The 11,853-nt window shown below is 34.8% G+C and overlaps 4 protein-coding genes across 4 annotated transcripts in view; 2 read left to right on the top strand and 2 right to left on the bottom strand.

The window, feature by feature from the left end:
• The window catches only part of LOC107486302 (uncharacterized), a 22,696-nt gene extending 20,386 nt beyond the window's left edge, over positions 1 to 2,310 (bottom strand). The window contains exon 1 of the mRNA XM_052261065.1: positions 2,295 to 2,310. The gene's annotated coding sequence lies outside the window, so the exon portion shown is untranslated. The remainder of the gene's footprint in view (positions 1 to 2,294) is intronic.
• LOC127746769 (uncharacterized) overlaps positions 1 to 2,359 on the top strand; it is a 3,124-nt gene extending 765 nt beyond the window's left edge. The window contains exon 2 of the mRNA XM_052261068.1: positions 1,534 to 2,359. Within this exon, the coding sequence (XP_052117028.1) occupies positions 1,534 to 2,001 (468 nt within the window). The 3' untranslated portion in view covers positions 2,002 to 2,359. The remainder of the gene's footprint in view (positions 1 to 1,533) is intronic.
• Positions 2,360 to 3,745: 1,386 nt separating this feature from the next.
• On the top strand, positions 3,746 to 8,702 carry LOC107486740 (translation factor GUF1 homolog, mitochondrial). The gene is given in 13 exon segments (XM_052260905.1): positions 3,746 to 4,152; positions 4,587 to 5,031; positions 5,034 to 5,249; positions 5,673 to 5,829; positions 5,947 to 6,001; positions 6,217 to 6,284; positions 6,357 to 6,461; positions 6,544 to 6,615; positions 7,193 to 7,306; positions 7,485 to 7,625; positions 7,708 to 7,767; positions 7,966 to 8,167; positions 8,376 to 8,702. Coding segments are annotated over 12 exon segments (1,929 nt in total). The 5' UTR covers positions 3,746 to 3,822; the 3' UTR covers positions 8,132 to 8,167; positions 8,376 to 8,702.
• Positions 8,703 to 8,749: 47 nt separating this feature from the next.
• Positions 8,750 to 11,243, bottom strand: LOC107486739 (probable WRKY transcription factor 72). The gene is made up of 4 exons (XM_016107308.3): positions 11,150 to 11,243; positions 10,404 to 10,874; positions 10,211 to 10,324; positions 8,750 to 9,818 (listed from the first exon to the last, which is right to left on the bottom strand). Exons 1-4 carry the CDS (start codon positions 11,198 to 11,200, stop codon positions 9,093 to 9,095), a joined length of 1,362 nt encoding a protein of 453 aa, XP_015962794.1. The 5' UTR covers positions 11,201 to 11,243; the 3' UTR covers positions 8,750 to 9,092.
• Positions 11,244 to 11,853: the final 610 nt, after the last annotated feature.

Below are 11,853 nucleotides of genomic sequence, written 5' to 3'. Positions count from 1 at the left end.
GGTTGTCATTTGACAACGGCCGTGGTTTTTTCTCCTATTTCTTGGAGTTTCCACGTTAAATTCTTGTGTTGTGATTGTGTCTATTTTATTTCTCTGTCAAAGGTGTTTTCTCAAGGGGGAATGGTGTCTTATTCCCAACAAGTGGTATCAGAGTTTCGGTTTGTCCTGTAGCTTGAGGTTGATCTTTGGTTGCTGTTGTTGTTGCTGGAAGGCAGTGTGATACTGTGAGAGTGCAGTTTGAAAAGGTTTTGGCTAAGGAAAGACCTAGTATTTAAGTGTGTCCATTGTGACCCACCTCTCTTTCCTGGGGACCCTTCCTAGTGCACGGTCTACAGTTGAGTTATACTATTCCAGTATACGGTTGCAACAATGTCAGGATATTCAAGTGCTCTTGAAATAGAGAAATTTGATGGAAGAATCAATTTTGGCTTGTGGCAAATACAAGTCAAGCATGTGTTGAGACAATCAGGTTTGCACAAGGCGTTGAAGGAGAAGATCTCTGGTTGCTCTCTCTATGAGAGAAGATGATGTTCTCTAGAAGACAAGAAGTATCCTCATGGTATTACCGCACTGCCATGGATAAGGATAAGTTGTGGAAATTGGGTCCACAATTACACACGGGCATTGGTTGGCGTTGAGATGCAAGGTGTGTGGCGGAGTTAGGTCGATGGCTGAAGAACTTCCAGGAAAAGCCAATTTGGAAGTTGCACCATGAATTTTCAGCAAGGTTTCGATCTGTACCAAGGCGAAATGCTTGGAGTGGTCTAATTCCAAGTGAGTATACTTTCATGGTGGAGTATGATAGTTCTCTGAACTATGATTGTCGGTATAGACAATGGCAGCAAAGAATTGTCGGTGTTGACAATGGAAGCTGAAGATGTGTGACTATTTCAATCAAGGTGGAGATTGTTAGGATTTGGTTGAATTAGTCCCACATTACTTAGGATAGCAGATAGCAAATGGAGTGGGTGGCCTAGGCTATAAATATGAGGCTAAGTTCTCTATTTGTTTTTGCACCAGTCAGAAACACTTTAAGCTTGTATCTGATTTTTCTTTTCCTCTGTACTCTTTGATTAGAGAGTGTTATGAGGTGTAGTTAGATATTTGCTTTGAGAGAGTGTGGGTGTACTGGGGTGCCGGTGTTAGAGAGAAAGAAGTCTATGTGTTGTAACAATTTTCACATAGTGATATTCTCTGGTTGCCATTTGACAACGGCCGTGGTTTTTTCTCCGGTAATTGGAATTTCCACGTTAAATTCTTGTGTTGTGATTGTGTCTATTTTATTTCTCTGTCAAAGGTGTTTTCTCAAGGAGAAATGGTGCCTTATTCCCAACAATGTTTAAGATTATGTCATATAAGTTATAACTGAAGATGTTTTGAATATGAGATTTGTTAAACTGTATGAGCCACACCAGAATATTGATTAACTTACTGAACATTTATGCAGATTTTCAATACTAAGTTTACATATAGTGTAGAGTAGTAACTAATCAATACAAATATAACATATTGATGCTTTTGCCCCTTTTGCAGGAAGCTGGCCCAGGTGGAACAATAGGAGGTGGAATATGGGGTGCGGCGACTGACGAAAAGAGAGTTTACACCAACATTGCGAACTCTGATGACAAAAATTTCACTCTTGCACCATCAAACATAACTACAACTAGTGGTGGTTGGGTGGCAATGGATGCAAGTAATGGGAAAATTCTGTGGTCTACTGCTAATCCTAGTAACAGCTCTTCCATTGGACCTGTTAGTGTTGCAAATGATGTGGTCTTTGCTGGATCAGTAGACAAACAGGGATCAATATATGCAATGAATGCAAATAATGGGAAGATTTTGTGGTCCTATAAAACTGGAGCAAGTGTCTATGGAGGCATGTCCATTAGCAAAGGTTGCATATATGTAGGTCATGGTTTTAATGTTAATCTAGCGTTTGGCCGCTTGTCGGGCGGAACCTTTCTGTTTGCATTTTGTGTGAAGCATCATTATACTAAATGATCAATAGTTAAAAGGAAGATAAAAATTATATTATGTACTGTGCTATGACTAATGGACACTAAATAAGTTACTAATAAAATGAGCAACAGAAGCAAGTTATATGATAGAATGGCAAGTTGTATTTGTAGCATTTCTTTTTATGTCTGCATATGGATTGTTTACTAATATAAGACTCAATAAGTATGTGAATCCCTTCATTTTAAAGTGTATATTGCTTTGACTAAATTTGTACACAAATAGCAAATCAGTACTCGAAAGATGGAGAAGGAAACTCACGACTGTGGTATACTTACACCTTTTCCTTGTGGCGCTGGCGACGGAAGAACACTTGGGAACTTTGAATATTTTGACTGCAGCAAGACATGAAGCTGTGGATGAAACACAGGGTTAGGGAAGGATTGTGAACCTCAGAAAGCACCTCTGTCCCGTTTTCGCTAAAATGAATGTTGATGGCCGTTCATACTAGTATGCTTTTAATGTTATCCGCACAGCTTATGACAAATTGATAGATGAAGACATAAGGAATGAGAAGCTAATGCAGAAGAACATTTTGCAATGTAAGTATGTAACTATCAGTGGGGAAATACTACAAACACCTAAAAGGCAAGGTGAAAACAAGGTTGAAAATGAATCAAGAAGAGAACTCGCAATTACTCAGTTATTTCTACCATACTCCTATTGGCGTCTTTTGCTAACTATTAATATAATACTCTTAAGCTTCAATGGAGAAAAAACCCAAAGCTATTGCAATGTGGATGCTTGTACTGAATTTGTATTATTTTGAATAAGATTTTGATCCATTGAGAATATTATTAACCTTTCAAGTACATACGCTTTTATTATTTCTCGATTAGTCTCGGTATTTTTTTTTTTTTGTTGCCCATGTTATTTTTTAACTCAACGGGCAATGATTAATTTGTCTCTGAACTCTATTTAAGAATTATTATTGGCTAATAAATTACTGTATAGTATATACACAAGGCGAGATTTAAAATCTACACTTATTTAATCGAACGAGTGAATTGATCACTCGACTAAATTGGTTTCAATTTTAATTTTACATAGGCAAAGTCATATGAAAAGGACATTTTTTATGTTCAATTTTAAAAATGGGCTTTATATTTGCTTCAATTAAAAAAAGAGAGAGTGAAGCATATTTTTTATCTTTAAAAGTTGATAAAAGTTTTAAACATATTCTTAAGTTTTATTTTGTTTCAATTTTGTCCCAAAAGTTTTCGATTTGCATATTTTGACGGCTAATTTTTTAAAAAATTTAAGATCAATTCAATAATAATTTCATAAGAATAACCTTTAATACAAACAAATTAAGCATAATTTTTATACATTATTGTTACATTGTTTTAAATTTTATAAAAAATTTAGTGTTAGAAATATATTTAATGTAAATTAAAAATTTTTAAAACAAAATTAAAATAAAATGAAATTTAAAAACATTTTAAAATTTTTTGACAAACTTAAAGACAAACAAAATTTACTTTAACCAGAAAAAATGTTGGCCTACACAACACTTTCAACCCGTCAGTCTCCTCCGCTCCCCTCCCCCCTCTCCTCTCCAGAAAAAGACGTGATGAAAAACCGTTTTTATATTAAAAGGATTTTGTTTTTGGGCTGCATCAAGGCACACATCCAAGAATATATTTGTTAAAAAAGCCCAGCCCAATGAGCCCATAGCATATAGTAAAACGGCGTCGTAATGAAGCAAACCACAAACACATCAGAATTCAGCTGCGTTCTGCTGCTCCTGCTATGGTCTTTCTCTTTCACGTCTCTTGCTTCTGATTCAGTGACTGAAACCCCGAAATGGGTTACCTGAGCAAAACTTCAAGGACTCTAAGGCAATCAAATTACCTCTCTTTATTACGAAATTCAACCTTTTTCCCATTCAACTCATTAAGCAGCACCACCTTTCATCACCAACAGCGTGCACTCTTGTGTTCTCAGTCGCGGCAACAGAACATTAAGGATAAGAGCGCCATAGATTTGAGCCAGTACCCTCCTGAACTCATTCGAAATTTCTCAATCATTGCGCATGTTGATCATGGCAAGTCTACCCTCGCTGATCGACTCCTTGAACTCACTGCTACCATTAAAAAGGGACATGGCCAGCCCCAATATCTTGATAAGTTGCAGGTACTAGAAAAAAGAAAAAAATATAACTTTTTTAGATTTAGCTTTGCTTTTTATGCTGTTAGTATGTTATATGAAACCAGTGTTGCCCAGTATTGTGACTATTTTCAATTTGATAAGTGTAATGGGGGATTTTCTAAGTTGTTTAAATTTGTGATTTTTTTAAATAATGTGTATTTGGCTTTTTGCAGTGTTACGTGAAATGGGTGTAATTCAAAGTTGTGATCTTTTTTTAAATTTATTTTTTAGTGGAGTATCAATGTAAGTTAAGTAGTCACTGTCTAAAAGTGCTATTATTTGAAGAATGTGTAGGGTTGAATTAGGAAGTGGAATGAGTTTATTGAAAAAACTGGAAGTTTTGTAATTTTGGTGGAAGATGTTGTAGGTCTTGATTATTTTTTCGGTATAATCATTCATTGGAGTTTGAAATGTCTTAGGTGGAGAGAGAAAGGGGAATCACAGTTAAAGCACAGACAGCAACAATGTTCTATAAGCACAGGACAAATGGTGATGATCATAGTGACGGAAAGGATTCACCTAGTTTTTTGCTGAATCTTATTGACACTCCCGGTCATGTGGATTTTAGCTATGAGGTGTCAAGGTCACTAGCAGCTTGTCAAGGCGTACTTTTGGTTGTTGATGCCGCGCAAGGAGTCCAAGCGCAAACTGTTGCTAATTTCTACCTTGCTTTTGAGGCCAACCTGACAATTGTACCTGTAATAAACAAGATTGACCAGCCAACTGCTGATCCTGATCGCGTTAAAGCCCAATTGAAATCAATGTTTGATCTTGACCCTAGTGATGCATTGCTAACATCTGCTAAAACTGGAAAGGGTCTTGAACAAGTCCTTCCAGCTGTTATAGAGCGCATCCCTCCTCCTCCTATGGTATACTACGCAAGGGGGATAAGATTTCATCTGCTGCTACTGGTCAGTCATATGAAGCTTTGGATATTGGTATCATGCATCCTGAGCTTACACCTACTGGAATCTTGCTTACTGGTCAAGTTGGTTATGTTGTAAGTGGCATGCGTTCAACAAAAGAAGCCCGTGTTGGAGATACAATTTACCATACTCGAAACACTGTAGAGCCTCTCCCAGGTATGATTGCTATCCTTTGTCTCTCCAGCCATTAATTTGTGATCTCTTTGCAGGGTGGAAACCAGAAAATTACTTGTTTTCTATTGTTCATTCAAGATATTTCATTGTGAGAGCCATGCATATATGATATTCTTATAGTCCTTTACTGCATCGCATTTCGATTATCCTGAGCCTTGTAGACTTCATTCTCATTTGTTACTTTCATAGTTAATGAACTTACGGAGAGTAGCCTGAGTTCACTGCTTTGCTTGACCATTATTCATTTTCTAAGTAGCCAAACAATCAAGCTGATGTGATATTCTATTTATTGTAGTTTCTTCATAGTTCTCAGTATAATAATATTATTAAATATAATATCCATGGGATCATATCTTTGTCTTAAATGTCTTGTTTGAATTGACATTTGATAATTTTAAACTGTAGGATTTAAACCAGCAAAACATATGGTTTTCTCTGGTCTTTATCCAGCAGATGGATCTGATTTTGAAGCACTCAACCATGCAATAGAGAGGCTGACATGTAATGATGCCAGTGTCTCTATTACTAAAGAAACTAGCACAGCTCTAGGTTTGGGTTTCAGGTCTGACATCTACTACTAAAAGAGTGGGGGTGGGAATTCAGTTATGTTGAATTTTGAAACATAGCTAGCTAGCAACATGAAGAGTACTTTCTAATGTATCTTTTTGTATTTCATTAGGTGTGGATTTCTGGGTTTACTTCACATGGATGTTTTTCATCAACGGCTTGAACAGGTGACGTGTTACTATGTGGAAAGCAAATGATTAGTTTAAGCTGAATGCTTATGTTTTACAAAATTTCATTCCTTCAAAGTTCTTAAAATCTATTTATGATTCATATACATTTTTAATATTATTTGTGTTAGAAGTTGGAATCATCAAGAGTTTTATATGTGCATAAATTTTATAAACTTGATAACTTAATATAAATGTTATATTTGTGTAAGCAGGAGTATGGAGCTCATGTTATCTCAACTGTTCCTACTGTGCCTTATATATTTGAATATTCTGATGGAAGGTAGATAACAAAGTTGTGTGTCTCTGATTATGTTTCACTATGATATACTAATATTTAAGGTGTGCTTTCCAGCAAATTAGAAGTTCAGAATCCTGCTACGTTACCCTCTAATCCCAAGCAACGAGTGACAGCATGTTGGGAACCTACAGTATTAGCTACTATAATCATTCCTAGTGAGTAAGCTCTTTTACAACCCTAAGTATAATTTTTGGTGCTTTTGGAGATAATATTATTTATTTTAATTTGTTGGTGATTTAAGGTATGTGGGACCAGTTATCACCCTTTGCTCGGAGCGTAGGGGTCAGCAGTTGGAGTACTCATTCATTGACAGGTACAATTTTTTGCCATGGTTGCATTTCATTGTTATATCAATCCATGAATACATAACGTGAAGTGATTTGCCAAGGATATTAGCTCAAGTCACAAGCTTTTCCTGCGACAAAAGTCGGTACTAGTTTCTAGGGGGTGTCCAAGAGCTGGGTTGGGGTGGGTTAAAGAAGATTTTTCTAAGTTTATTTAGTGGGTTGGGATGGGTGTTGCAATTTCTTTTCTTTCATCCTAACCCACCGAACCCCTTTATTAGTGGGTTGATTTGGGTGGAATCTATGGCTTTGATATCTTTAATATATATATATATATTCACACACACACACACACACACACAAAAACCTTTCATAACTAATAAAAATATTAAACCCACCAACCAACCAACATGATTTTTCAAACCCAAACCAACCCAGGATTTGCTGGTTGGATTATTGGGCCAAAACCCCATGGGTTTGTAAATTAGCCCGAACCGTTGGACACCCCTAGTCCCCTACTAATTTCAACGTTTTGGTGTGTATTACTTTCAATGGACACACTTATGATTTATGATTGATAATTATGCTCGAGTTTCACTTCCACAGTCAACGGGCATTCATGAAGTATCGCATGCCTTTGAGAGAAATTGTTGTCGACTTCTATAATGAATTGAAGAGCATAACATCAGGCTATGCATCATTTGATTATGAGGATGCAGAGTAAGTACCCTTGACCCTATTCGTTCCCTATAACCGTGTTCAGGATCGATGTGATATGCCTACTCCTACTTGCTTGAGACATTAAGGCATCCCTGTACACGGGTCAAATTGTATAAGACAATAAATTTGTATATTTCAAGTGCATATTTTATAATACGTTTAACTTGCACAATTACAGTTATCAGCAATCTGATCTGGTGAAACTCGATATCCTCTTAAATGGACAACCTGTTGATGCAATGTCAACTATTGTTCATAACATGAAAGCATATCGCGTTGGGCGTGAGCTAGTAGAGAAATTGAAGAAAGTCATAGACAGGTCTTTTAATATAAAAATAAGTTTATTTGCATCACACTTTGTTAGTTCAACTTAATCACAAATTTCTCTAAATTTTGAGCAGGCAAATGTTTGAGATAACGATACAAGCTGCCATTGCTTCAAAGATTATAGCAAGAGAGACGTAAGATTCTGTTTGAAGTATTATTATGATAATGTGTACTTTTGGATTGCCATAAACCATGTAGCTTTTGATATGAAATTGTTAATCTTGATCAAAGTCTTAATTTAATTATCTTCGCCATTTTATTTCCTATAGCATTTATGCTGATGGCTTAAGTCATTTGTTCTGTGATGCTAAAATACTATACCTTTGTTGTAGGATTTCTGCGATGAGGAAGAATGTTCTTGCAAAGTGTTACGGTGGCGATGTTACTCGAAAGCGAAAGCTGTTGGAAAAGCAAAAGGAAGGAAAGAAGCGAATGAAACGCATTGGCTCCGTTGATATACCGCAGGAAGCATTCCATGAATTATTGAAGGTTTCATAGTAGACGTGTTGGAAGATGGTTGCTTATTCAATAGTGGTAATGACTTCTTTTTTACCTATGTTTTCTATGATTATTTTTCTTTTCAAGACTGGATGAACCTTGCAACATGAAGCTACACCATAACCATTGTGTCAACAAAATAAGAAAATTGGTTATTAAACACCTTAATTATGGATGAAGTTAATTTAAGTTCCATGATAGTCATTCCCATAGTAATGTTATTAACCGAATTTTTGTTAGGTAGGATTTATAATATGCTGGCTTCACAAATTCGATGCTAAGGATAGTGCTAGGGACAGAGATGATAAAGGCAATTTACGTGGAATGGCTCCTTTGTAGCTTCTAGCTTTTCTAATTGGAGGTTTCTTCAAGGTTTTGTAACACTTTTAGCTATTATTTTGTTGTTGATATACATGTTACGTGCTCAACAAGCATCAATTTCTTGTTAACATTGTCTAATGTCTATTACTCAAGTCCAAGGATAAAAGGATAGAAATTTACAAGTTAACAATAAATAATGAGTTTCGTGTATATTTTAATGATAATCTTATCATTGATTTTTTCATTGTAATCTTAAATCCTAAACTCTTAATTCTTAATTACTACAATAATGCAATGTTAAAATAGGAATATTCGTAACTTAATATATATGGAAGACTTATACCTTTACAGTTACAGTTTACTGCGAATATGGTGATAAAGTAAAAGTAGTTACAAAAAGGGCATGGAATAACCATGTGCATGATGGTTACAACATTATATTTGGTTCCTTCTTTTTGTTCTAAGTCTACTCTTGTGAGTCATATTGTTTGCGACTTTAACTATTAGGAGTTTAGTTATATTGTTCGCGACTCTAGTCATATTGAACCTTGTCTAGTCGTCAGACCGTGGTTAAGAGGACAAGAGAGTTAATGATTTGTGTTGGTTTCTATCTTCTGAACTTAATTGTTGATGTGATCAACTATGGAAGCATGTCTCCAGCACCAGAACTTGAGGACAACAATCTTTTGAAGTACCCTTCTATGTATCCTTTGTTACTTTGATTGAAGGGAATGGAAGATCCCAATTGAGTTGAAGGTATAAGAATCTCTGTTCCTTCTTGGTTGTTGCAACTTGTTGAATATCCTTGTTGCCCCACAATAGATGAAACTGCAGCAGCTATCACAGAATGAAGACTTGGATCTGTTTTCATTGCTTTTGTTATTGTTTCTGCTAAAAAAGCATCCTTTGGAGGATGTAGAGTTTGGTTCCTTATGTACTCTTCATAAAAATGCTTACCCCAACTTGAAGAGTTTCTCAACATTACTGGCCTTATTATGTGTGTTTTCTCCTCAAAAGGAATAGGCATTGTGAAAAGGTTAGCAGAAGAAGTGTTTGAAGGTAATAAAGTGTTTGAAGCAGAAGAAGTGAGGTCTAAAGTTACATTATTGTTTGGTAGGAAGACATTTTTTGTTGCTCTTGATTGATCAAACTGCTGACCAAGACATACACCAGTAACACCACTGTGTAGTGTTGACACATTTTTAAAAAATGAAGAATTGTGACTCTCTGAAGAACCTGAAATAAGCATGGAAGCTGCAGCAGAAGTGGTGGAAGCTATAGCTGATGCTGAAAATGGAAGTGGATGGTTATGTGTTCCTTCGTATGTTGTGATCAAGATGGACAAGTCTTCAGCACATCTTTGCACCTGAAAAAAATCATTTCCATGAAATTTGGTTAATCCTACTCCATATATGTGCCTCCAAAAAAACTTCAATTGGACACACAACTTCAATTGTGAAATTGAAGAGTTTGAATACTAAAGTAGAAGCCACACCAAAATCCAAGGGTGCGCTTAGTTTGCATTTTAGTTTTCAGAAACTTCATTTTTGGTGTTTTCTGTTTTTAGGATTTTATGAAAGAAAAAAAATAGTAAAATTTTGTTTTCTGTTTTCTTCTGTTTTTTTTCCATAAAATTCTAAAAACAGAAAATACTGAAAATGAAAACGCATAACTAAACGCGTCCTTGGAGTGATAAAGTATTATATCAACAAGGTAAAATTATTACGATGTCAAAATTAGTTTTTGCTGCGGATGTACCTGTTTCCTAACCGGACATGCCGGTGCGACCGTGCAACGATAGTATGCTCGTGGACATGGATTTCCTTTTGCTATTTTCTGTCCATATTTTCTCCATTGGCATCCATCATTCATCTGTTTGAAAAGCATACCACTTTCTAAATTAGAACAAGAAAAAAGAATGCAAAAAGAATATATCTTAATTGATACCAACCGTAGGAGAATCACATCTAGCTCTAACAGAAACTCTGGCTCTCTTAGCAGCCATTTGATCTGAACTTCCATCATTTGAACTATTTTTCACTTTCACTTGATGTTTCTGTGTTATTGATGACAAAGTTTCTTCTGCTGATTCCTTTGGCAACACACATTTAGAGTCTAATCCAAGAGTTAAACATGGTTTTTCAAACTCTTCATTTTCTTTATTAACCTTGTTTTTGGAGTTGTTTCCAATTCTTGCAACATCTTTGTTATGCTTACTTGGATTCCTTCCAAGGCAAAGTGAAACAAGTTCATGCTCCTCTTCAGTTTCATCACCAATTGTGTTTGTAGCTGAATCACTCACAACTTCTTTGAATGCTTTTTTTGTAAAGATATCAAAGAATTGGAGTTGAAGAGAGTGATAATTCTCTTCTACTCTTTCTGTGATCATCTTCAACCTTCCATTTTCTTCTTTCACCTCCCCCTAGATTTCATAGATCATATAATTTTTTTTCTTAAAAAATGAATTCAATACAAAGAAACTCAATTTCTAATTTTCATTGTCAATTAAGTTGAAAAGCCTTTTTTAAGGTATATATAGTAGTTTAATTAGCACAAAATTTAAGGAAAGTTTGTTCTTGATAATAATTCATTTAAAGCTATGATGATTCAATATAATCTCTTGCACTGAATCTTGAGCATAAATACAGATATAAGACATAAATTATTTGAAAGAAACTAGTGTTGGAATCAACATACCTTTGTAACAAAATCTTCAAAACTAATGGCACTAACTCTCTTCTCTTCCATTATTGTGATGTCTCTAGTAGTAGACCTCTCTTCCAATTTCACATAATAACCTGCTAAATTAATTTTTGGGATATTTTTTAATGTTATTATTATATAGTTTAATTAATGATATAATGTCAGGAATCTAAAGTCATTAATGAGCTGAAGTTGACAGGGAGAAGAAAATTCATGAGTTTTGGCAAACAAGTTGTACATTCCTTAGTACTATAGTCTATATAGACTGTAGTGTTGTAATTTGATTCTTTGTAACATACATCACATGGCTATATGTACGTAGTCAACAATCTTAATCCATTGATATATATATATATATATATTTGAAGAGAACTTATCTCCAGAGTAGAAAAAGAAAAAGAAGAAGTATATTTTCTGTGAATATATTTAGATTCAATATATTAATATAATATCTAGATATGTCTCGTATTGATTTTATATTTATTTAGTTTAATATTAGATTAATTTTATTATATTTAGATCATGTCATTGACTTATAAGTAGATACTAATTGTTCAATCTCACATGATATTTGAATATTTATCAAATTTACTTTTGAATTATTATCTTAAATTCTAACATTACCATGATATATCAACTATGATAAATGTCTTTTACACTTGGATAAATTATTTTTGTTTTTTTTTTTTTAACATAGA

Source organism: Arachis duranensis, chromosome 4, assembly GCF_000817695.3.
Source record: "Arachis duranensis cultivar V14167 chromosome 4, aradu.V14167.gnm2.J7QH, whole genome shotgun sequence".
Lineage (NCBI taxonomy): Eukaryota > Viridiplantae > Streptophyta > Magnoliopsida > Fabales > Fabaceae > Arachis > Arachis duranensis.
This window is presented reverse-complemented; position numbering and strand designations above follow the sequence as displayed.

Coding starts and splice junctions, on each gene's coding strand:
- LOC107486739 (XM_016107308.3), bottom strand. CDS start 11,200: ATGGAAGAGAAGAGAGTTAGTGCCATTAGTTTTGAAGATTTTGTTACA. Junction 10,875..11,149: donor TTGAAGATTTTGTTACAAAG/GTATGTTGATTC, acceptor TATGAAATCTAG/GGGGAGGTGAAAGAAGAAAA. Junction 9,819..10,210: donor CATGTCCGGTTAGGAAACAG/GTACATCCGCAG, acceptor GATTTTTTTCAG/GTGCAAAGATGTGCTGAAGA.